The sequence below is a fragment of the Haematobia irritans genome, chromosome 1, assembly GCF_050003625.1.
Source record: "Haematobia irritans isolate KBUSLIRL chromosome 1, ASM5000362v1, whole genome shotgun sequence".
Classification (NCBI taxonomy): Eukaryota; Metazoa; Arthropoda; class Insecta; order Diptera; family Muscidae; genus Haematobia; species Haematobia irritans.
The window spans coordinates 680,874-708,233 of NC_134397.1; the positions used below are offsets into that span (position 1 = coordinate 680,874).

Consider the following 27,360-nt stretch of genomic DNA (forward strand, 5'->3'; position numbering starts at 1 on the left):
CCGATTTACACTCATATGACCACAGAGGCCAATTTTTAACTCCGATTTAGTTGAAATTTTGCACAGGGAGTAGAATTAGCATTGTAGCTATGCGTGCCAAATTTGCTTGAAATCGGTTCAGATTTAGATATAGCTCCCATATATATGTTTTTCTGATTTCGACAAAAATGGTCAAAATACCAACATTTTCCTTGTAAAATCGCCACTGCTTAGTCGAAAAGTTGTAAAAATGACTCTAATTTTCCTAAACTTCTAATACATATATATCGAGCGATAAATCATAAGTAAACTTTTGCGAAGTTTCCTTAACATTTCTTCAGATTTAAACGTTTCCCATATTTTTTTACTAACATTGTGTTCCACCCTAGTGCATTAGCCGACTTAAATTTTGAGTCTATAGATTTTGTAGAAGTCTATCAAATTCTTCCAGATCGATTGATATTTAAATGTATGTATTTGGGACAAACCTTTATATATAGCCCCCAACACATTTGACGGATGTGATATGGCATCGAAAATTTAGATCTGCAAAGTGGTGCAGGGTATAATATAGTCGGCCCCGCCCGACTTTAGACTTTCCTTACTGGTTTTTTAATGATTTAGTTTTCACTTTAGTGAAATTTAGCGGCTAAACTCGAACTTAATACTCACCTTTATTTAGTATTAAATTTGAGTCTTCATTCAGTGCAAACGGCCCCTAGGTATCATACCCGACAAATTAAGTTAATAAATATTTATGGTACACTTTGAGTAAGAATTTATTGAGGTTTACTATAAAAAACTCAATTTCATCAAAAGTCGAAGTAAACGATAAAAAATCTCAAAAATTTTGGGAACCCCAAAAAATTCCGGTATTCTACATTTTGAAATCCCGATATTTATAGAAATCGATCACGGACGACAGCCATACAGGAAACTGACTAACAGAAGTTGAAACAAATAGATACACAATAATTAAAACAATTAACAATAAAAGTTATTAAAATTACGAAAAAATATGTAAAAAAATATATTTTATTACTTATAGGTGAGTACTATGTTCGTTTTTTTCACCAAAACACGAAATTAAAAGTTCAAATATATTTATGAAGACGATTATAAAGGGTGATTTGTTAAGAGCTTGATAACTTTTTAAAAAAAAAAAACGCATAAAATTTGCAAAATCTCATCGGTTCTTTATTTGAAACGTTAGATTGGTCCATGACATTTACTTTTTGAAGATAATTTCATTTAAATGTTGACCGCGGCTGCGTCTTAGGTGGTCCATTCGGAAAGTCCAATTTTGGGCAACTTTTTCGAGCATTTCGGCCGGAATAGCCCGAATTTCTTCGGAAATGTTGTCTTCCAAAGCTGGAATAGTTGCTGGCTTATTTCTGTAGACTTTAGACTTGACGTAGCCCCACAAAAAATAGTCCAAAGGCGTCAAATCGCATGATCTTGGTGGCCAACTTACCGGTCCATTTCTTGAGATGAATTGTTCTCCGAAGTTTTCCCTCAAAATGGCCATAGAATCGCGAGCTGTGTGGCATGTAGCGCCATCTTGTTGAAACCACATGTCAACCAAGTTCAGTTCTTCCATTTTTGGCAACAAAAAGTTTGTTAGCATCGAACGATAGCGATCGCCATTCACCGTAACGTTGCGTCCAACAGCATCTGTTGGCGAAACCGCCAACACACCATAATTTTCATTTTTGAATTCACGAAACTTTTCTAAAATCATAATTATTTTATGATAAATTTATATACATTTTATTTGCATATCCAACATACACTTATTAATATTTATATTTCTACTCATATTAAAATGTCATTATCTTTTCATTGTGTTAAATACATTTTAACATATTTAATATGATTTAGATATATATTTAAACTCATTTGCATTATGTTGAATATGTACTTATGCTATAGATCAATAGTGTAGTTATCATCAATGAATTTGCATTTAACATTGCTCGCTGTTCGTTTCATTCATATCAATCGTTTCATTGATAAAATATTCTCATTGATAAAATGTACTCATTCTCTTTCTCCCAACATGCTTATGCATTGATTGAGTGACATGCAACAAATAACTGATCTTCAGCTTGTTGTTGTTTTTCACTGATTAATGCATTACAATGAATGAGTTCTTTTTATCAATGATAGCTTTTACATTGAATGAAATTGAAACAGCAGCACTTTTGAATTAAATATATTTGTTGAGAGAAATCACTCAATTCAAATTTCAAATCGAACTATGGTAGCTAAAGTGGATTTTAAAAGTAATTGATTCGATCTCTCTGATTTGGACCACGAAGCAGACAACATCATTAAGTATCTTTACTAAAATCAATAACTTGTAATTTTTTTCTATTTTTCAGCAAATAAATTGAATTTGTTCTTGAACATGTTTTATTTAAATTAATACGGTTTTCCTTTCTTAATTGGGTTTATTTTCATTGAAAATTCTTAGACGATCTTTAACGTAACATTTTTGGTGCCGAAACCCGGGAAATTTCGCGTATTTTTCTCGGTTTTTTTTTATTGATTTTATTTTCTGTGAAATCACGTGGTGATTATTTTCGTTTCATATACCATAATTGAAATGTCTGACTTGGATGAAATTATACGACTGCAAAAATATTCTTTGGAATTGCTGAGGAAATATGAACAGAGGTTTGATGCTAGGCCAGATTCTGAGAAAACTTCGGGTTTTTTGTACTCATTGGGACAGCGGATTGACGATGTTTTTAAAGTTTTTGAGAGCCGACATCGAGAAATTTTGCTAAGGGTCCACAATGGAGTCTTGAATGTCTCCGATATTCCCTACTTAGTGGATGATTTGTATTTTGATTTCTCCGATTTTTATTTTACTATTAAGGGAAAAGTTCTTGATTCTTTGCCTCAGCAATCGACCTCTCATTTCCCATTTGCCAGCAAATCTGCAGTCTCGAATAATCGTTGTGATACAACGATGAGGGTTAACGCGAAGCTTCCCAAGCATCTCAAGTTTTCAACGCCTATATCTTTCCGTGACAATAATGCATTCCACGTTCATAGGAATAAATCACTTACTAAAACCGTTGAGTCTCTAAATGACGATTTTCAATGTGCTGAGAGTACTTCTAATGTAAGAGGTCCATCTTGTCATTCCGGTGAATTGTTGGGGGTAAATACGGATTCGTGCGCACATTGTGGTAAATCTCATTCTATATTGGAATGTTTCAAAATTTTGGCATTGCCCTTGAATGTGAAATATGAGGTTATATCTCAGAAAGGACTTTGCCGCGATTGTTTTAGTACTGGACATAATTATTGTGACTGCCCCTCGACTTTTCGCTGTATTTCGTGCAAGGGATTGCCTCATTCTATAGTGCATTCGAAAGAAGCTTTGACTCAGACTCAATCTTCATCAAGTTATAATAGCTTTGCTCCAAGCCAGTTCGCATTTCATGTGCCTAGTGCTTTTCGGGCTGTTTTACCGTACACAATACGTCTTGTTGTCAATGCTAACAGTGGTCGCTTTCACTTGAGAGCATTCTTGGACCCTGGTTCACAGGATGGCCTCATTACTGAATCAGCGGTCCAGTTAACTGACTTGAATAAGTTTAGATCATGCCATCAGGTAATTGACATTGGGAATGGTTACACAACGTTGACCACGTTTTTTGTAGACGTCGAATTGTTTTCCTTCACTATAATTTTATCTAATCTTATCTCGTATGATACGAATCCATCGTTAGGACACATAATAATGCCCAATATCAACGTGGACAGTTTTTCCGATACTCTTTTCTATACTAGTGATATGATTTTATATTCGGATGTTGTTTCAGGGATCCATATCCCCACATTTGTCCATGGAAATTTCGTTTTCCAAACTTCTCAATTTAAGTGGATTTTTATGGATTCTGACGATTTTATGACCGTTAATGGTATTCATATACAAGAATTGATTCTCGAGAGTAAATTCCGATCCTTTTGGGAGCATGTACCCATGAATCTGCATCTAACGTACAAGTATATTTCTTGTGGTACGCAATTTCGAACAACCACAAATCAATCGATTATTGTGAAAGTTGAACGGCTTTACGGCCAACCCACCACTTTTGTCACTATGTCCCTTTTTGGGAGCTTATGGGGGCATGCAGTCGACTGGCATTCTGAAATCCCAGATATTAGTGAATCGCATTGGTTTTCAAACGGCGGCTCGTTACCCGAACTTTCTTATCTGGGAACTGGAGGATGCCTTGGACTGCTGCCTAGAACAAAAATTAAATTCCATTACGTTTGTAATGTCTCGTCAATTGCATATACAGCTTTTGTATATGCTGTAGTAGTGGCAGCTTATAACATTAAAGTCCATATTATTCAAGATAGATCTGGAATTTTACCAATGTGTGCTATGACAATTCGTCGTTTGAAATTGTATGAAGCTTGATTTTTATTTGGACTAACATGGAAAGTTATAGGCTCGGTAAGTGTCACAGAGGTGTCCAGTACCTTTAATTTGGGTAACAGTTCTGCTGTTTTCTATTGGATAAAGAAGGCTATATCGAACTGGAGTGTCTTTGTGTCAAATGGAGTCACTGCTATTCTATGGTTTACAAATCCAGTCGAATATGTGTCACCTACGTTGGATCCACTAGACATATCCTCTCGAGGTATGATACCAGGGGGCTTTGTTAAGAACGGTACAAGTGTGATTGTTCCATCATTTCTTTATGATCCACCACCATTCTGGACAGAAAATCTGTCAAATTTGTACACATCTGAGAGTGTACGAAAGGAAACGATTGTGGATGACATAGCGAGAACAATAAAGTGCGCGGAGCTCGTTTTGAAATATTTGAGTCTTCAAAAGATTTTTCGGGTAACCTTATTTTGTCTACATTATAATTGCAGTCACAAGGAGAATAGAAAATATGATTCTAATTCTCTTTCTGAAATCAAACTTCCATCTTCGAAGCAACAAATGACATGTATTGATATTGGAGGACTTTTACAATTTGGAAGGCGGCTACAAACCCAAATATATCGTTCTATGAAAAACATCTGGTTCTCGTATCTGGTTCTGGGCAAAGGAACGTTTGTCGCATTTAAAGTACTTTTCCTGGTTCATACGCACATTCAGGGTAGTATCAATCCTTTATAGAAATACAATTTACAAATGGCCTAGATCTAAAAATTGTTTCTTTACAGAGCTTCCACACTACAAGTCAACACATCAGCGCCAAAAAAGTAAAATCATTCAACTCATATCACAAATCATCATACTATTACACACCATAATCACCATCAGCTCTATACACACATAGTAACATCAAAAAGTATAATGCCAGTTCTACATCGCTGTGAGTCGGAGCATAGCGGAGCCTTAAGGTTCGACTAAAATACTCCCAACGACTGGCAATCATATCCAACCTCATCACGAAAAACTGTCGTTCTTCAGGGGGGAGAATGTTGGCGAAACCGCCAACACACCATAATTTTCATTTTTGAATTCACGAAACTTTTCTAAAATCATAATTATTTTATGATAAATTTATATACATTTTATTTGCATATCCAACATACACTTATTAATATTTATATTTCTATTCATATTAAAATGTCATTATCTTTTCATTGTGTTAAATACATTTTAACATATTTAATATGATTTAGATATATATTTAAACTCATTTGCATTATGTTGAATATGTACTTATGCTATAGATCAATAGTGTAGTTATCATCAATGAATTTGCATTTAACATTGCTCGCTGTTCGTTTCATTCATATCAATCGTTTCATTGATAAAATATTCTCATTGATAAAATGTACTCATTCTCTTTCTCCCAACATGCTTATGCATTGATTGAGTGGCATGCAACAAATAACTGATCTTCAGCTTGTTGTTGTTTTTCACTGATCAATGCATTACAATGAATGAGTTCTTTTTATCAATGATAGCTTTTACATTGAATGAAATTGAAACAGCAGCACTTTTGAATTAAATATATTTGTTGAGAGAAATCACCCAATTCAAATTTCAAATCGAACTATGGTAGCTAAAGTGGATTTTAAAAGTAATTGATTCGATCTCTCTGATTTGGACCACGAAGCAGACAACATCATTAAGTATCTTTACTAAAATCAATAACTTGTAATTTTTTTCTATTTTTCAGCAAATAAATTGAATTTGTTCTTGAACATTTTTTATTTAAATTAATACGGTTTTCCTTTCTTAATTGGGTTTATTTTCATTGAAAATTCTTAGACGATCTTTAACGTAACAGCATCTTTAAAAAAATATATTGGTGATATATATTGGTATATTGGTGAACAATTTTTGACTTTCCAAATGAAAAAAAGTGATTGTTTTTCAGATATTTTCCAGATACGCTGTTCCATCGAGAATAAAAACACTGGTTGAAAGACGCTGCAACATGTAACTTGCTACTTGTAACTCAACATCATTCTTTTATTAATGCAAAAAATATGTTAATGTGAAGCGATAGTCGTATAAATGTTATCTTTATGAGAATTTATAAATGTCTAATCAAAAAATAAACATCTAAACAATCGTGTTTTACTTGACCACAATGATTCTTTTACAACTATCTTAAAATGCACTTTTTCTGATTGTTTGAAGGGGCTCTTATTGGCGTCGTTCTAAATCTATCTAAAAAGGCACCTAATAATTTCACTCATGCGAAACTTTTTTGTAGTAACTTGGCGTGGTACAACTTCTCAATAGTGACGGCGCATTTACGACGAGTTTGGGACGTCGTATACAATTGTTTTCGACGTGATGGGGATTCTCAGAAACGCCGTCAAATTCAAAAAATGTTGGCAGGGAACTAGGGCTGTCACCCGAGAGAAATCCCAGGATTTTCGGAACGGGATTAATCCCGAATCCCGGGATTTTTATTTTCAACCCCGGGATTTTTCGGGATCTCGAAAAACTAATTGCAATTTGTTAAATTTGTGGGTTTTTAGCATTAAGGTGGGTATTAAGTTCGAGTTTAGCCGCTAAAATCGTCATTTTTCACGATTACTTTTCATTAATAATCCATTTTAAGGAATTCCCCATCAATTTATAATGAAATCTGCAACAAATATGAATAATTTTATGTTTTTTTTTAATGATTTAGTTTTCACTTTAGTGAAATTTAGCGGCTAAACTCGAACTTAATACTCACCTTTATTTAGTATTAAATTTGAGTCTTCATTCAGTGCAAACGGCCCCTAGGTATCATACCCGACAAATTAAGTTAATAAATATTTATGGTACACTTTGAGTAAGAATTTATTGAGGTTTACTATAAAAAACTCAATTTCATCAAAAGTCGAAGTAAACGATAAAAAATCTCAAAAATTTTGGGAACCCCAAAAAATTCCGGTATTCTACATTTTGAAATCCCGATATTTATAGAAATCGATCCCGGACGACAGCCATACAGGAAACTGACTAACAGAAGTTGAAACAAATAGATACACAATAATTAAAACAATTAACAATAAAAGTTATTAAAATTACGAAAAAATATGTAAAAAAATATATTTTATTACTTATAGGTGAGTACTATGTTCGTTTTTTTCACCAAAACACGAAATTAAAAGTTCAAATATATTTATGAAGACGATTATAAAGGGTGATTTGTTAAGAGCTTGATAACTTTTTTAAAAAAAAAAACGCATAAAATTTGCAAAATCTCATCGGTTCTTTATTTGAAACGTTAGATTGGTCCATGACATTTACTTTTTGAAGATAATTTCATTTAAATGTTGACCGCGGCTGCGTCTTAGGTGGTCCATTCGGAAAGTCCAATTTTGGGCAACTTTTTCGAGCATTTCGGCCGGAATAGCCCGAATTTCTTCGGAAATGTTGTCTTCCAAAGCTGGAATAGTTGCTGGCTTATTTCTGTAGACTTTAGACTTGACGTAGCCCCACAAAAAATAGTCTAAAGGCGTCAAATCGCATGATCTTGGTGGCCAACTTACCGGTCCATTTCTTGAGATGAATTGTTCTCCGAAGTTTTCCCTCAAAATGGCCATAGAATCGCGAGCTGTGTGGCATGTAGCGCCATCTTGTTGAAACCACATGTCAACCAAGTTCAGTTCTTCCATTTTTGGCAACAAAAAGTTTGTTAGCATCGAACGATAGCGATCGCCATTCACCGTAACGTTGCGTCCAACAGCATCTGTTGGCGAAACCGCCAACACACCATAATTTTCATTTTTGAATTCACGAAACTTTTCTAAAATCATAATTATTTTATGATAAATTTATATACATTTTATTTGCATATCCAACATACACTTATTAATATTTATATTTCTATTCATATTAAAATGTCATTATCTTTTCATTGTGTTAAATACATTTTAACATATTTAATATGATTTAGATATATATTTAAACTCATTTGCATTATGTTGAATATGTACTTATGCTATAGATCAATAGTGTAGTTATCATCAATGAATTTGCATTTAACATTGCTCGCTGTTCGTTTCATTCATATCAATCGTTTCATTGATAAAATATTCTCATTGATAAAATGTACTCATTCTCTTTCTCCCAACATGCTTATGCATTGATTGAGTGACATGCAACAAATAACTGATCTTCAGCTTGTTGTTGTTTTTCACTGATTAATGCATTACAATGAATGAGTTCTTTTTATCAATGATAGCTTTTACATTGAATGAAATTGAAACAGCAGCACTTTTGAATTAAATATATTTGTTGAGAGAAATCACTCAATTCAAATTTCAAATCGAACTATGGTAGCTAAAGTGGATTTTAAAAGTAATTGATTCGATCTCTCTGATTTGGACCACGAAGCAGACAACATCATTAAGTATCTTTACTAAAATCAATAACTTGTAATTTTTTTCTATTTTTCAGCAAATAAATTGAATTTGTTCTTGAACATGTTTTATTTAAATTAATACGGTTTTCCTTTCTTAATTGGGTTTATTTTCATTGAAAATTCTTAGACGATCTTTAACGTAACATTTTTGGTGCCGAAACCCGGGAAATTTCGCGTATTTTTCTCGGTTTTTTTTTATTGATTTTATTTTCTGTGAAATCACGTGGTGATTATTTTCGTTTCATATACCATAATTGAAATGTCTGACTTGGATGAAATTATACGACTGCAAAAATATTCTTTGGAATTGCTGAGGAAATATGAACAGAGGTTTGATGCTAGGCCAGATTCTGAGAAAACTTCGGGTTTTTTGTACTCATTGGGACAGCGGATTGACGATGTTTTTAAAGTTTTTGAGAGCCGACATCGAGAAATTTTGCTAAGGGTCCACAATGGAGTCTTGAATGTCTCCGATATTCCCTACTTAGTGGATGATTTGTATTTTGATTTCTCCGATTTTTATTTTACTATTAAGGGAAAAGTTCTTGATTCTTTGCCTCAGCAATCGACCTCTCATTTCCCATTTGCCAGCAAATCTGCAGTCTCGAATAATCGTTGTGATACAACGATGAGGGTTAACGCGAAGCTTCCCAAGCATCTCAAGTTTTCAACGCCTATATCTTTCCGTGACCATAATGCATTCCACGTTCATAGGAATAAATCACTTACTAAAACCGTTGAGTCTCTAAATGACGATTTTCAATGTGCTGAGAGTACTTCTAATGTAAGAGGTCCATCTTGTCATTCCGGTGAATTGTTGGGGGTAAATACGGATTCGTGCGCACATTGTGGTAAATCTCATTCTATATTGGAATGTTTCAAAATTTTGGCATTGCCCTTGAATGTGAAATATGAGGTTATATCTCAGAAAGGACTTTGCCGCGATTGTTTTAGTACTGGACATAATTATTGTGACTGCCCCTCGACTTTTCGCTGTATTTCGTGCAAGGGATTGCCTCATTCTATAGTGCATTCGAAAGAAGCTTTGACTCAGACTCAATCTTCATCAAGTTATAATAGCTTTGCTCCAAGCCAGTTCGCATTTCATGTGCCTAGTGCTTTTCGGGCTGTTTTACTGTACACAATACGTCTTGTTGTCAATGCTAACAGTGGTCGCTTTCACTTGAGAGCATTCTTGGACCCTGGTTCACAGGATGGCCTCATTACTGAATCAGCGGTCCAGTTAACTGACTTGAATAAGTTTAGATCATGCCATCAGGTAATTGACATTGGGAATGGTTACACAACGTTGACCACGTTTTTTGTAGACGTCGAATTGTTTTCCTTCACTATAATTTTATCTAATCTTATCTCGTATGATACGAATCCATCGTTAGGACACATAATAATGCCCAATATCAACGTGGACAGTTTTTCCGATACTCTTTTCTATACTAGTGATATGATTTTATATTCGGATGTTGTTTCAGGGATCCATATCCCCACATTTGTCCATGGAAATTTCGTTTTCCAAACTTCTCAATTTAAGTGGATTTTTATGGATTCTGACGATTTTATGACCGTTAATGGTATTCATATACAAGAATTGATTCTCGAGAGTAAATTCCGATCCTTTTGGGAGCATGTACCCATGAATCTGCATCTAACGTACAAGTATATTTCTTGTGGTACGCAATTTCGAACAACCACAAATCAATCGATTATTGTGAAAGTTGAACGGCTTTACGGCCAACCCACCACTTTTGTCACTATGTCCCTTTTTGGGAGCTTATGGGGGCATGCAGTCGACTGGCATTCTGAAATCCCAGATATTAGTGAATCGCATTGGTTTTCAAACGGCGGCTCGTTACCCGAACTTTCTTATCTGGGAACTGGAGGATGCCTTGGACTGCTGCCCAGAACAAAAATTAAATTCCATTACGTTTGTAATGTCTCGTCAATTGCATATACAGCTTTTGTATATGCTGTAGTAGTGGCAGCTTATAACATTAAAGTCCATATTATTCAAGATAGATCTGGAATTTTACCAATGTGTGCTATGACAATTCGTCGTTTGAAATTGTATGAAGCTTGATTTTTATTTGGACTAACATGGAAAGTTATAGGCTCGGTAAGTGTCACAGAGGTGTCCAGTACCTTTAATTTGGGTAACAGTTCTGCTGTTTTCTATTGGATAAAGAAGGCTATATCGAACTGGAGTGTCTTTGTGTCAAATGGAGTCACTGCTATTCTATGGTTTACAAATCCAGTCGAATATGTGTCACCTACGTTGGATCCACTAGACATATCCTCTCGAGGTATGATACCAGGGGGCTTTGTTAAGAACGGTACAAGTGTGATTGTTCCATCATTTCTTTATGATCCACCACCATTCTGGACAGAAAATCTGTCAAATTTGTACACATCTGAGAGTGTACGAAAGGAAACGATTGTGGATGACATAGCGAGAACAATAAAGTGCGCGGAGCTCGTTTTGAAATATTTGAGTCTTCAAAAGATTTTTCGGGTAACCTTATTTTGTCTACATTATAATTGCAGTCACAAGGAGAATAGAAAATATGATTCTAATTCTCTTTCTGAAATCAAACTTCCATCTTCGAAGCAACAAATGACATGTATTGATATTGGAGGACTTTTACAATTTGGAAGGCGGCTACAAACCCAAATATATCGTTCTATGAAAAACATCTGGTTCTCGTATCTGGTTCTGGGCAAAGGAACGTTTGTCGCATTTAAAGTACTTTTCCTGGTTCATACGCACATTCAGGGTAGTATCAATCCTTTATAGAAATACAATTTACAAATGGCCTAGATCTAAAAATTGTTTCTTTACAGAGCTTCCACACTACAAGTCAACACATCAGCGCCAAAAAAGTAAAATCATTCAACTCATATCACAAATCATCATACTATTACACACCATAATCACCATCAGCTCTATACACACATAGTAACATCAAAAAGTATAATGCCAGTTCTACATCGCTGTGAGTCGGAGCATAGCGGAGCCTTAAGGTTCGACTAAAATACTCCCAACGACTGGCAATCATATCCAACCTCATCACGAAAAACTGTCGTTCTTCAGGGGGGAGAATGTTGGCGAAACCGCCAACACACCATAATTTTCATTTTTGAATTCACGAAACTTTTCTAAAATCATAATTATTTTATGATAAATTTATATACATTTTATTTGCATATCCAACATACACTTATTAATATTTATATTTCTATTCATATTAAAATGTCATTATCTTTTCATTGTGTTAAATACATTTTAACATATTTAATATGATTTAGATATATATTTAAACTCATTTGCATTATGTTGAATATGTACTTATGCTATAGATCAATAGTGTAGTTATCATCAATGAATTTGCATTTAACATTGCTCGCTGTTCGTTTCATTCATATCAATCGTTTCATTGATAAAATATTCTCATTGATAAAATGTACTCATTCTCTTTCTCCCAACATGCTTATGCATTGATTGAGTGGCATGCAACAAATAACTGATCTTCAGCTTGTTGTTGTTTTTCACTGATCAATGCATTACAATGAATGAGTTCTTTTTATCAATGATAGCTTTTACATTGAATGAAATTGAAACAGCAGCACTTTTGAATTAAATATATTTGTTGAGAGAAATCACCCAATTCAAATTTCAAATCGAACTATGGTAGCTAAAGTGGATTTTAAAAGTAATTGATTCGATCTCTCTGATTTGGACCACGAAGCAGACAACATCATTAAGTATCTTTACTAAAATCAATAACTTGTAATTTTTTTCTATTTTTCAGCAAATAAATTGAATTTGTTCTTGAACATTTTTTATTTAAATTAATACGGTTTTCCTTTCTTAATTGGGTTTATTTTCATTGAAAATTCTTAGACGATCTTTAACGTAACAGCATCTTTAAAAAAATACGGTCCAATGATTCCACCAGCGTACAAACCACACCAAACAGTGCATTTTTCGGGATGCATGGGTAGTTCTTGAACGGCTTCTGGTTGGTCTTCACTCCAAATGCGGCAATTTTGCTTATTTACGTAGCCATTCAACCAGAAATGAGCCTCATCGCTGAACAAAATTTGTCGATAAAAAAGCGGATTTTCTGCCAACTTTTCTAGGGCCCATTCACTGAAAATTCGACGTTGTGGCAGATCGTTCGGCTTCGACATTTCACGGTCTTCAGCAACACTCTCAGAAACAGACGCAATATTCTCTTCTGTACGCACTGTACGCATTCGTGTGGTTGGTTTAATGTCCAATAAAGTAAACTGAGTGCGAAACTTGGTCACAATCGCATTAATTGTTTGCCCACTTGGTCGATTATGTAGACCATAAATCGGACGTAAAGGTGGGTACTATGTTTGTTGGCACGAAAAAAACTTCACTTAACCATTCTTTCGCGTTGAAAAATGAGAGTGTTGACAATACATTTCGAACGAAGAAAACTGCTATTTTGGAGCTATTCCGCGTTTATTTCTCCGCAATTTAATTGACAACATCGCCAAATGTCATACTATTTTTACTTATACATACGCAGCAGCTGATTGTTTACATACACGCATTCATGATAATTGTTTTGAAAAGTGTTTTTCTACCAGTTTTTGGATTGTTTTGCAAAAAAATCTCATACAGCACTGGACACTAATAATTGTTAAGAATAAAGCTCCAGCCGCTCTACTCCTGGTGTCTTACCACATTCTGCAAATTGCACATTCTGCAACACCAGTGGTCACCACCACGGTTCCCACAAAGGATAATAACGCCATTTCATTTGCCAATGTTGTTACATCGGGGGGAACAACCAACTTAAGCCCATAACTCAAGTTCAAGGGTAGTTCCTAAGCCAAAGTCACTGTTCCCGACTTATATTTCGTCACAAAGGGATGTTAGTGTTCTATACCAGACTCTTCGTTGACTGAAATTAATACATTGAGAAGCAATTGGCTGGTTTACTGAAGGATGTTATACTCTCCCAATGTATAAGTTCCAATAACTATTTCAGTCACGTTATGAAATTCAACCAGTGTTTTGAATTGATAAAATGCAAGAATGCCGCTAACTGAAATTTAAAAGCCACAACGAAATTAAATCGTTTCATTCCAGCCTATCGCAATCATTCTGGACAAATGATGAATACAAGAAAATTATTTTGCTATTTAAATAAAAATTATTTAATTATTTGCTATAAACATTTATTTTGGATATAACTTTGTTCAGAAAAATTTACTAATTTTATATTAAAAAGTATAAAACGTATAAGACCACCCAATTACTTATACCCCGGTATATAAAAATAAAACAAGTTCGATTATAATTTTATTATGATTTTTTATTAATTTGTACATTTATACACTAATTAAAGACCCTAGAACACAATGTTTTCTTTTCTGGATTATCAGCTTTCTTTCATTAATATTGTTATATTTAAAAATTTTTAATTATCATTTCTCATATTTAGCTTTCATGTTGTTTCCATTAAAAATTAAAATTGCATTAACATTTCTTTTGTTCAGTTCTCATTCATTTACGCCTCTTACACACAAAAAACGAGCTCGCTTAACAAATAGAAAAGGAAGCAATTACGAGGAGCGGTAAAATAATAAAAAAAAAATACAATTCATTTCTTTGTAAAAAATGGGTGTTGAATGTAGAAGCACTGGGTTTACAGAGATAAGACGAAATCGTTTTTAAGCATATTTTAAAAAAGAAATCTTCATCGATTACATCTGCAGTATTATGACAATTAGCTTCTTCTACTTCTTCGTGTTCTGTGCAAACATTATGTTGCATAACATTCGTCAATTCTAAATTAGCAGGGGATGATGATAAATGGTGGCCTGGTTGTATCTCTACAATATGACGCTGATGGAATGCTATTGTTGCTGATGGCTGAAGCGATGATGGTACTGTTGTAATAGGCGGAGTTTCCAACGGGCACCGGTCGCCGATTGGAAACTCCTAGAAGACATTCCTTAGGGGTAAAATTTCACCCGGCCACTTCTTCGCCAGCAAAATCCAATTTAACAACATCACCTGGTAAACATTCCTCCACATCAACTTCATTCTCTGCCGTATTTATACGGTTCAATGTCATTGTAATATCTGGACCAGACTTAAGTCCCACGGTAGCTCCTGCTAAAGCTATTGTAGTGGTGGGAACAACAACATTCGATCCAGCTGCTGGTGATACTATTGTGGATGATTGTGAAACCACCATTGCATTAGTATTGCATTTGTATTACTAACGGCAGCAACAGTCGATATTGCATTTGAAGAATTAGTAATAGTGGCTAATGTTGGAGTAGTATTTGCTGCCACCCCAATGGGACCACTCACTACTTGGGCGGCCGTTGTATTTGGTTGTTGCAATACAATATTTGCGGTCACAGCCACTGTGGTCGTGGCAGGTGTTGAGGGTGCTATGTTGGAGTTGTTCACTGTAGCTGATGTAGTGGCTGCAATTGTGGGTGTCAGGGATGTGAGGGCAGATGCTACTGTGGCAGAAACGGCTACAGAACCAGATGCTGTTATATATGTTATATACATATAGCACTCCGTTATTTTTATTTCGTCAATCTAATTGCATTTTTAAATAACAACGCGAACCACTTTTGTATTCTAATTTAACACAAATCATTTGAATAAATCAATTATTTCTTAATTCACATTACAAATGGCGCCATGTTTTGAAACTAACTAATCTCAACATATGGAAGGATTTAAAGCCGACCTAATTAGGGACTATGCACTTTATGTCAGTTTTTCAACTCGAAAAAAAACAAAGTACCACAAATGAAAAAATATTTCGGTAGTTTTTCGCATTTTTGGTTTTGTATGGGATTTCGCTTCGGAAACCGAACATAGTACCTACCTTAAAGCGCGAAACACATTTCGAACCGAACACTGATTTTGGTAATAAAATTCAATGATTTGCAAGCGTTGCTCGTTAGTAAGTCTATTCATGATGAAATGTCAAAGCATACTGAGCATCTTTCTCTTTGACACCATGTCTGAAATCCCACGTGATCTGTCAAATACTAATGCATGAAAATCCTAACCTCAAAAGAATCACCCTTTATTTAGATCGAGTCTTGCCAAATAATGGATGGAAAAGATCCAAGGAATTCGTTGCAAATAATTTTATATTTCTAAATTAGTTAATTAAAAAAGTAACCGTGAAAACAAGCTGGTTTTCAGCTTGAAAACTGAACATGGTACTCTGCTTATTAATTTAAAAAAAAAAAAACATGAAAATAAAACTGCTCCGTAAAGGCCGGTACTCTGTTTGTTGGTGCGAAAAAAGTTCCACTCAATCATTGTTTCGCGTTGAAAAATGATAGTGTTGATAATATATTTTGAAGGAAAAAAACAGCCATTTTGGAACTTTTTCGCGTTTATTTCATCGAAATGTATTGACAACATCGCAAAATGTCACGAAATGACTACATACACATAGGCAACTAGTGGCTCGATTTACACACATACACGCATACATAATAATTAAATTGAAAAAGAAGAAGCAGAAGTTATTTTACAAATAACTTTGGATTTAAAAAATCTAATTTTACAATGCTTTACAAATTTATTTTTTGGACATAGCAATTAATTCTTGTGATTCCATTCATTGCTACCCCGGTACTATACATGTTGGTTAAAGTTCTAATGCTTGGTTGGTTGAAGTCAATTGCTGTACTCCTTTTGTTAACATTTTGTTTTGTGTTTATTATCCCGATGCCCAGTACAAATGAAACGATTGTAAAATATAATTCACCAAATAAAGCTTTTATTTTGTTAACATTTGTGATTAAATTTCATGTTTTATACATTATTTATGTTCTACAAGCGGCTAGATGTTGGTTGCTAGTTTATTACGGAAATACAACTCCATGTTATACTTTGTTTTCTCAATCGATAAGATTACATTTTTAAATAATAATCCGATCCACTTTTGCATTATAAATTCACCAAAATCAGTTTAATAAATAAATTATTTCTTAATTCACATTGCAAATGGCGCCATGTTATGAAAATACTGACTGATCGATTTACGTCAGTTTTTCAACTCGAAAAAGAACAAAGTATCACAAATGGAAAAAATTTCGCTAGTTTTTCGCATTTTTTGGTTTTGTATGGAGTTTCAACGCGAAAACCGAACAGAGTACCGGCCTTAAAACATGAAAATAAAACTGCTCCGTAGTAACATACGTGTTGTCAGGTATGTTACTACCGTATATAATGTGTACGTCGTTTTTGCAATATTGTCTCTACCTTTGGTATTGGTAGCACTGAAGTTATTCTGATTGGAAATGGTATCACTGATGAAACTACAAGCTGGCAACACCATTTAGAATGAGTGGTTACCAGAGTCTTCTGTTCGCCAAAGGGTTGGTGTTTTATGACGGGGTACTGTTGTTTACTTCTTCTTCTTCAGTCGCCGTTGTCATTGGGGAAGCAGAATTTGTGAAATATAATGGAGGTATTTTAATTTAAACGATATAAGTGTTGAAAAATCGATCTCCTGGATTGTTAAGATGAATTTCTACTGTCTAAGTAAATTTTTCGATTATTCGTTGGCTATACATCAACCCTTGAAACACAATCGAATAAAGGTACGGTGTGAAAATATGTGGGTCATAGTTTCAATAATCATAACATTATTATTGGTTCATCATTTCCTTTCCAGTATACATGTTTCGATATCTCTGAAAATTTCATTGTATTGGGAGCATCATCGGGTTCGCTTTACCTCTTTAATCGAGAGGGCAAATTTCTACATCTCATCCCTAGTAAACACGGAGCTGTGAATCACCTATCAATATCTGCCAATGAAAAATACGTTGCCTTTTCCACACAACGCTCAGTGGTTTGTGTTTATGTGCTGAATTTGTCAGCACAATCAGTGCCCCAAGTTATTTTCACCAATTTATGCAGTGACCAATCGGTGCATATCACATGTATTCATTGGACGCAGGATGAAAAACAATTTTATTATGGCGACACAAGAGGCCAAGTAAATTTGGTGCTACTGACCACTTTTATCGTAAGTTATTGTATTTGCAAAGATTTCGTTTCAATTCATATTTTTTTTTTTGACATATTTCACTCATCTCTTTATTATTGGTTATCGTTGTTAAACCATCACACAATGAACTAGTATGTATTGATTGTTAGGAACGTCATTTGTTGATAAAACCGAGATTGACCTTGACAGCCCTAAGCTAGATTAGTTGAGTGTTACCAGTATTTGCCAATTATCGAAAGGGTATTATTGGCCGAGCAAGTCCAGAATTAAAAATCCACCCTTACATGAAATATTTTAAGAAAATTGTCTGACTATGTACAACAATATTTCTGACCATTTGGAACCATGGCTACGTTATGTGTTGTGGTGACATGATAATGTGGTTCGCAATATTTGTTTTGGCTAGACAATTTTTCTATCAATACAACTTGTATCAGTATGTGTTCTCGATTTGGATGCTATTAAAGATACAAACAAATGAAATGCAATACAATGCAAGCTTAAGGGGAAATTCCAGACCTTCAACAATTTCCAACCTGAAAGAATTGTAGTACTAAAGTGACACTAATTGGCTTCAATTCATAAAACGAATAATAAATAAAAAATTGTAGGGGGATATCGGCGACAAATCATTCAAGAGACGGGCAGGAAGGCAAAGTGGGAAAATGTTTTCACTGAGTACTAATGCGAGCATGAACTTGTCGGCTTTATTGAAGAGTAATTATCTGTTAATGAATACAATATTGTGGTGAGACATTAGAGCTTTCCACGTCCACGCCCATGCTAGTTGAAAAATAATAAATGCATTGTCCCTAAAAGTGGTAGCATATAAAATAACAAGTGGTGGCATACAATTGAGACATCATGGTCCAGATGAATGTCGATGGTGTGAGTTTGGTGTTGAAACTTGCTTTTTTTTAGTAATAGACTTTAAAGTCGTTTATTTGGCAATATTAAACGTCAACTTTTTATATTTACCAAATTCGACTAATCTACATTTAAATGAACGTTTAAAGGAGAAGGTGCTCTATATTTTTTGGTATTAATTGAGGGAGTTTGCTTCAAGGATATCTGTTTTAATGAAAATTCCCCTAAAATTATTTTTGTAACCAACGAAACCTTTTTATGACCAATGTCTAAGAGAGCCGGTGTTAAAAAAGTCGTATAGTGAGTGCTCTTTCCCAATTTTTTTAAATGTTGACTTTTTGGCACTTATGACTATTCCTAGTACAGAGAATTTCTAAGCATGTTACACATCTGTCTTGCTTGCTGATAGAATATCGAGCCACGCTATACTCATGGACTGCAATAATAGGCAAGGGCACATGGTGACCAGCTCATGAGATGGAACAACGTGCGGAAAAAAACCTTATTGCTCTTGTAGATTAGAGGGAAAATGTTGATAAAGTGCGAGGTACGAAAATAACCACGAATTTTTATCGACTTTAAATTCTAAAACTCTATAATTATATTCATATTAACCAATATTTCTTACGTCATAAAAAATAACGTTGAAATAAAACAAAACATTTTTACTATCTACATGTTTTTACGACAACTCCTGAGATGGATTCATGTATCTTTTATTTAAAAATTCAATTCAAATATTGATAGCTTCAAGTAAACCACAGCGAAACTAAAGTATTAACAAAAATGTAAACAAAAATCATTATAATAATAAAAACTAATGTGAATACAATATTCTCAATAGCTGACAAACTAAACGCACCGCATATGGAAATATTATCAATGGGAATGCAAAAGCAAAGCGAATTGTCATTATTAAAATACTGAATCATTTTTGCTTTAAAGGAAGAAATTTCCATAATCTTCATAAACAATGGATGGAGCCACCGTGATGGTGCGTTCAAATCCAGTTTCGACCAAACACCAAAAAGTTTTTCAGCGGTGGATTATCTCACCTCAGTAATGCTGGTTACATTTCTAAGGATTTCAAAGCTTCTCTAAGTGGTTTTACTGCAATGTGGAACGCCGTTCGGACTCGGCTATAAAAAGAAGGTCCCTAGTCATAGAGCTTAACATAGTATCGGGCAGCACTCAGTACTAAGAGAGTAGTTCACCACTGTGGTATCACAATGGACTGTCTAAGTGAGCCTGAAATATCGGGCTGCCGCTATACCTAACCTAACCATGAATGAACTTTCCGAAACAAGGTGTGAGATAGAATATAAGAATATGAGTAGTACGAGTAGAGTTAAGAAAATTAAAACATTGGAGGATTGGACAATAATATAATATCAATGACGTTTTGACTAAAACAAAAAAAAAATACAGCGAACTAACCGTTCGGCAAATAACGTTCCATTGTGATGATAGACCGACTTTTATGAAAAGGGGTTTCCCTTGTAGCCAAATTAAGAGCATTTTTAGTTCATTATCTGTTCATTAATTTTACGACATCTACACTGACCCTTTTACTCTTTGCCATCGTTTAAAGGGCACCAGCCTCATAAACATGTCCATACATCCCATACTGTTCTTGGAATCTCCAATTGTACAAATTGATGACTTTGAGTCCCTTCTGTTGGTATCCAATTGCTCCAAATGCATTCTATGTAATACGGAGTACGAAGAATACAAGCAGGTAAGTCCACAACAGGTTGGTATAAATATCCCCGATGGGAGTATAAAAAGGACATCTTGAACTTTTAGATAGGAAATAAACCAAGGGATGGTTCGTATGGAGCATGCTTCTTCATCTCGTCCAATGAGACTCAGCAGCCTTCTCGAATATATTGCGCACGGCCGGGTTCACGTTTCTGGGAAGTGGATTTCGAAGGTGATGTCTTACAGACACACCAATTTAAATTTGCCCTCGCATGTCCTCCTGCTAAGATTCACAAGGATCAGGACAGCGAAAACGATAATGTGTGCGGTGACAATGAGGGCAACGATGAAATGCTGGACTATCAACCACAGAATTTACAATTTGGCAGAATTCAAAGGTTAAAGCAAGATTTCTTGGTGGCATTCACCGATTTGGGACTCTACATATTCGATGTGCGCAATTCCAGTGTGGTATTGTGGTGCAATCAATTCGAAAGAATAGTCGACTGCCGAGTGTTCAATGATGATATTGTGGTTTTTACCCAAACGGGTTCGCTGTATTCGGTACAGCTACACACTTTACAGTCACAGGCGTGTGCATTGGTCCGTCAAAACAAACTGCTAGATTGTGCATGGCTTATGCGGCGAAATGTGAAATATTTTGCTGATAAAGCCAGAGAAGATTACGAGCTGGGATTGCTGAACAAGATCAAGAATTTTCTCATGGAACGTCACCAGTATGAGCTGCTTAATGATTTGTCGGTAATATTTGATGCTATTGCTCAATGCGAAAGTAGTGGTGGTGGAGACAATAATAGCTCTGGTGGCTCAACTGCCGAAAGAAGTAGTGTTGGCGGTGCTGGAGCACCACCGTGCCATAGGAACTCGGGCGAAAATTCGCCACAAGGTGTTTATGTATTGGAAAATGCATTCTGTGATAATCTTAAGAGCCAAAAAGGCGAAAAACACTTCAAGGATGCCTTGCTAACAGTCACAGGAAAATTTGGCAAGAACATAATCAAATACAAGTTCAACATATTTGCCGAGGAGCAACAGAACTTTGTGAGAGATTTGATACCAGCCAACGAACGATCTTTACCCTTCAAAGACATCAAGGCTATGTACGAGAATGACGAGGAAATTGTATGTCGTTCTAAGAAATCTTCGTCGGCACCAAGTACATCGCACTCATCTCGCAATGCTGGCAAATCGAAAGTCGCTGGGACAGGCCAACACATTACCGCCGAAGAGAAGACGATATACAACCTATATTTGATTTGTAAAAGCTCCAAATTTAGCAATACGAATTTTGTCGAACGATACCGTTCACTCTTCGATGAGTATTCGGCACCAGAACTTATTGCCTTGTTGGAAAAGTTAGCAGAAGTAATGGTCGAGCATGGTGATGACCGGGAGCAGGCGAAACGGCACTGTTACGAAATGTACTTCCATTACTTGAACCCTGAACTCATATGGGAAATGGATGACACTTCTAGAGATTACATAACCCAAGGATTCATCTTGTTGAATTCCTCCGAAGACATCGTGCGCTGTGACAACTGCATGTTTCCTCTGAGATTCGATAATTCATGTGTGTTTCATGAACTGGGCTCAGTGCTGTTGCGCTACTACTGGTCACGCAATGAACAAGTCAAATGCTTCGATGTGTTGACTCGCGTCCCAGCCCTCTTCGATATCCTAGCCAAACTTTATTTAGCCGAATACAATATGGACAAAGTTTTACCCATTATCCTCAACTACGGCCAACCAGATTTGCTAATGGACATGGGCAAAAATTTCTCACTAGCGGCCTGGTCAAAATGCTTTGAACATTTCGTAGAGTTACATCAGGGCCGTTTAACGTGCATCAATTGTGAGTGTGTAACCACTGTTGAGAATGTGAATAGACACTTTTTCTACACTTGGAATTGCTTCTTGGGTATTGCAATCGATTTCATGCAAGCCGATGAAATTCTCTCCTTAATTTTCAAATGGTCCAACTACATACCAAACGATGCCATTGACCGAGAATTTTATTCGCGTTGTCTCCTGAAAGGTTGACCACACCACCAACCAAAGCAATTGAAACAACTTCATAGCAACATCACATTCCGGCGATCTATTGGCCATCTTCGACATTCATCACTATAGAAGTCTTCGTTGCCGACGGTGTTCACTTGTCCCTCAAGAGTATAGTTCTCATCGGGAACTAGTTTCCTAGTCCTTTTACAGCCAAAAAAGAATAAGTATATATATTTACTCTAGCATTTATGTATGTTTAATCAGAAAAGTTCCAAGTTAATAATTTGCCATCCTGCATAGGCATTCATTCAGCGACACACTCACAGTCATATGTTAAATAAATTGCAATACATTCATGATCATCTTACCTTCTCTTATCTTAAAAGGCACATGTGAAGCTTAAGCATATATGGCTTCAATCTTAAAATTATTTACATAATTATTCCTAATTGCAACAATTACATTAATGCTTTACCATTATTAGTTAGTTCTTGACGTAACTTTTACGGAGAACCTGAACCAAAAATCAATTGTGAAAGATCTTAGTGAAGAGCAAAAACAAAATCACCTATGGTATGAACGGAATACAATGGGTATGTATGGTTTAATGCCGTCAGTATTAGTGGTTCTTTTCTCAATACAAAAAAAATAAAGCCATTTAAAAAATAAAAATAACACAGACTCTTATTTTTTTCAATATACAAAGATAACAATCTCGATTTATCTCTTCTAAAAAGAATCGACTTTCTTTAATAACTTAACGAGCTACGACTACACACATATACATTCCTTTGTATGTTAAGGTCAATGTATGATGAGATATATACACAATTATACACATACGTATAAATATTTATTATTCAAAAAAAGTAATTGTATTTACACACTAAAAAATTATGTATTAAACAAGATTATATATACCCTACGATAAAGTGTTGAAACAAAAGCAAATAAATATAAAAATATATACATCTATGCATTGCTGTTATTATTTTCGTATTTTTCCATCCGCTGAAACTGTGCACGTACACCATGTGATATTTGTGAGATTTATTACATGATGAAAATGAAAAAGGCTTAGTTTTTCAATTAAAGATAAACTAGATCATAGTTCATAGAAAATATACAATAACATTAAAAAAAAACTCTTTTTTTGAATTGGAATTAGTCATTTATAAAAGCGAACAATTTTCGAATTCCCCAATATTACTTTTAGGCGGGAGCCACCGTGGCCCAATTCAAGGGGTTCCATAAAGAAGTACGCGAGATATAAAGTCGATTTTCCCACAGTTACTTCTTTTATTCAACTAACTTTAAAATATGAAAATAAACGCAACCAATACTTGAAAACCTTTTCCCCCAAGTTTTTGCATTCGTTTTGAATTCAGAGTTGTGTCAAAACCTAACATTGTAATGGCTGATTGTGAATACGGGTGACATAGTTTACGCAAGCGAGTGCGATATGCAATATATCAGTGGTTGATACGAAAAGAATTTATAATTTTGTACTTCAAGGTCCATTTTGGCTACCATGAAAATTCGTTTCTATACCGGTGATATAAATTCTGGTTAAGTAATAATCGGGGGATGAGAAACAGGCTTAGACTTATTATGTGATAAACTGGTAAACCTCTTTATTATAAGTGAGAGTGATCCTTTTACATGGATATATCATTGACTCTGAGCGACTTGTTAACCACCAGCCTCTCTGAAAAACTTTTTCGTATTGGACCGATAAGTGGTAAACACCCCAGCAAAAAAAAACGTAGCCAAAAGAAAAAAATGGAAATGTTCACTTTGGACCCGGAAGTGATGTAAAAGTTTACAGTCTTTTATAGGATGAAAGTTGATGACGTGCTAATTAGTACTAGTACTACTACTAGTAATACAAACGATTTGAAGTTAGCAAAAACCTCTGTACTCTAGAATTTTACGTGTGACAAAATTTTCCATATTGTTTATGATGTTGCATTACACAAAACGAACAGAAAATTGAAGATATATAAGAACAAAATTTTCTTTATTAGTAAACGGTTATAATGCAATTGAATGAATCGAGAATATATGATGATCTGGGTAATTGAATTTCAGAACTGTACCTCAAGGATTCAGAAAATCATTCAAGTAAAGATGTAAAATCGATAAATAAATACTAACTTTATAGGTAAAATAATAGTTGTTTGCTTTGAAAGTTACTGAGAATTGTTTATTTCTAATTTCAAAAAACAAAGATGCTAGTATTAAGTATGAACTAGCTTAAATAAAGGCAAATAATTGTTATACCAGCTATCCTTGGAACACTCCCGAAATTTCTACATCCTATATGGTGTGGGGTTATCGTTAATTGTACATCGGTTGATAGCTTAGGGCGAAACTTTTATTTAGACCTTTACTCCTGTATTCCATTTGCTTACGACGATTAGTAAAATCTTTGGCTAATTCGGTTCTTAGTAGGTTCTGCATCAGGGCATATGGTGGTGTGGTGGAGGATACATGTTTGTTTAGTACCCACAACAAGTTATCATTGGATGCATTTCTTGTGGTACAATTGTCCCTACTTAGTGGTTTCTCCTCTTCAACTAGATGCTGGCCGTCACCGAAGCATTCTTGGCGGTTGTTGAGACGGAATTCTCTGAGAGATAAGAAGTGAGAGCTAATTTTGTTGCTTTCTTCATTTGAGTTCGATGATAGCGTCTCATTGATATTTCGGTTTTTATTAGGTGGGCAATTCATCTGGTCAATGTCGCTTTTCAAAAGAGATTCAGTGGGTGAATATAATCGTTGTTGTTGTTTAGCCATACGTTCATAAGTGCATCTCTGTTCGGTGAATTGAAAAGTACCGCCAAATGGTAAAGTGCTCATGTCATGGTGAGTTAATAATTGTCTTATAGGCACATAGTTGCTCGAGGATGGGACTGCTGTCGATTGGGTGGAACTACTGGAATTGCGTCTGTCGAAATTTTTCAAATTTGATGTCGAGTGGCCTAAGCCCCTGGATGGTGTGTGTTTTCTTAATTTTATAAATGAACTTTTATCTGTATCTCGATTTTGGCATCCTGGACATCCATTGCTTGAGGATTTTCGGCTTTGAAGCGATGATTTAACGGACATATCAATGTTAAATTAATGCCGGTGGTCGACCGTCTACTGTGCTTTACATACTCCCATATTTTTTGTTTACTAATAAAATGTTTGAAATCCAAACAGAAGATCATTGTTTCCTTGCCATTTGTTTTGTTTTGGTTACCTCACTTACCGCCATCTCACCATAGTAACCAAAAATAAAGAAGGAGAAGTAGCAAAGGCTAAAATGATACATAGCTGATAAAAATTGCTTGACAGGTGGTTGGCACTATCCAAGGCATTGTTTTTTTTTTTGTACGAAGGCATTGCTTGCTTTTTTAACTCTTTGAGACATATCTCTCGGACTTGACTTTAAAGAGGTTTTTTATGATTGATTTGAACATAGACTGTGTTCATTGATACACCCAAAGAAATTTGTTAGTAAAAACAGCAAAAAGTCTGCTGAAATGGAAAGGGAAGGCGGTCACTGTTTGGTGAAATAGCAAATATTGTCTGCTTTTTTTTAAAGCTCGATTACACTAAAACATGTTTTAGTTTGGCTGAAACGAATAAAAATGCCAATTTAGGGGCTATCGTAACACAATTAAAAATATCTATAGTATTTACCCAAAACACTGAATATATATGAAATTGAGACATAACAGCAAACAAAATGTTTGCTGAACGCATTTAGAAGTTTGTAAGTATATTACAGTGCAAAAATATACCAAAAACTACATTTGGTTCTTAAATATTTTTTGGGGAAAAACTTATAACCTAAAAATTGTATAATTTGTTGTTCGTTAGACCCTGAAGTACAAAAATGTAACAGCAGACATCGACTGCTGTTTTTAGGAGACTTTTTTCTATGAGTGTATAAGAGAAGTCTCTCCTTGATAGTGATGAAGTTTCAACCAATATTTAAGGACGGTATCAAGTTCACAGCGCCACCGTGGTGCAATGGTTAGCATTCCCGCCTTGCACACACAAGGTCGTGGGTTCGATTCCTGCTTCGACCGAACACCAAAAAGTTTTTTCAGCGGTGGATTATCCCACCTCAGTAATGCTGGTGACATTTCTGAGGGTTTCAAAGCTTCTCTAAGTGGTTTCACTGCAATGTGGAACGCCGTTCGGCCTCGGCTGTAAAAAGGAGGTCCCTTGTCATTGAGCTTAACATGGAATCGGGCAGCACTCAGTGATATGAGAGAAGTTCACCAATGTGGTATCACAATGGACTGAATAGTCTAAGTAAGCCTGATACATCGGACTGCCACCTAACCTAAGTTCACATTACTTTCCTTACTTAGTTGAGTTCACTTTATTGTGAAAATAGTAATAGCAATGCTAGTATAGCAGGTTTCTATTGCTTTGTCGATAACACAGCTTCTTTCAGTTTATCATTAGGTAAAGTATAAACCGGAGTATTATAATCCGGCCACAAAGGTCAATTTAGTGGAAACACATTATCAATAATGTCTGAGAACAATAGTTCCAATCATTTCATAGCATATTTTACAAAATCAACCTAAGGAATAGTTTTTTATATTGTAAATAAGAACAATCTTTATTGAAAGTCTGAAGAACCACTTGTCTTGTACTAGATAGGCCCGCGAGACATTCTCTAGTTGGTAATTGAGCGTTTTAATGGACAAGTTTAAATTTAGATATTTCTTGGAAAATGTCACTTTGCTTTTTATGCCATTGCATCCAATGTTCTTACCATAATATATGGAATAGATTTGCAATGTTCATGGATATTGGAAAATTCTTTACACCATCCTCACCCCACTATTAAATATGCC

At 35.1% G+C, this 27,360-nt stretch overlaps 1 protein-coding gene across 1 annotated transcript; it reads left to right on the top strand.

The window, feature by feature from the left end:
* The first annotated feature begins 17,275 nt into the window (after positions 1–17,275).
* p (WD40 repeat domain-containing protein pink) lies at positions 17,276–22,854 on the top strand. Its single transcript, XM_075288705.1, has 4 exons — positions 17,276–17,492; positions 17,567–17,923; positions 20,364–20,510; positions 20,579–22,854. Exons 1-4 carry the CDS (start codon positions 17,415–17,417, stop codon positions 22,532–22,534), a joined length of 2,538 nt encoding a protein of 845 aa, XP_075144820.1. The 5' UTR covers positions 17,276–17,414; the 3' UTR covers positions 22,535–22,854.
* Positions 22,855–27,360: the final 4,506 nt, after the last annotated feature.

Bases quoted from the DNA above. Each gene is read 5' to 3' on its own strand.
- p (XM_075288705.1), top strand. From the start codon at position 17,415: ATGAATTTCTACTGTCTAAGTAAATTTTTCGATTATTCGTTGGCTATA. The intron at 17,493-17,566 runs GTACGGTGTGAA...TTTCCTTTCCAG, and splicing joins TGAAACACAATCGAATAAAG to TATACATGTTTCGATATCTC. The intron at 20,511-20,578 runs GTAAGTCCACAA...TTGAACTTTTAG, and splicing joins AGTACGAAGAATACAAGCAG to ATAGGAAATAAACCAAGGGA.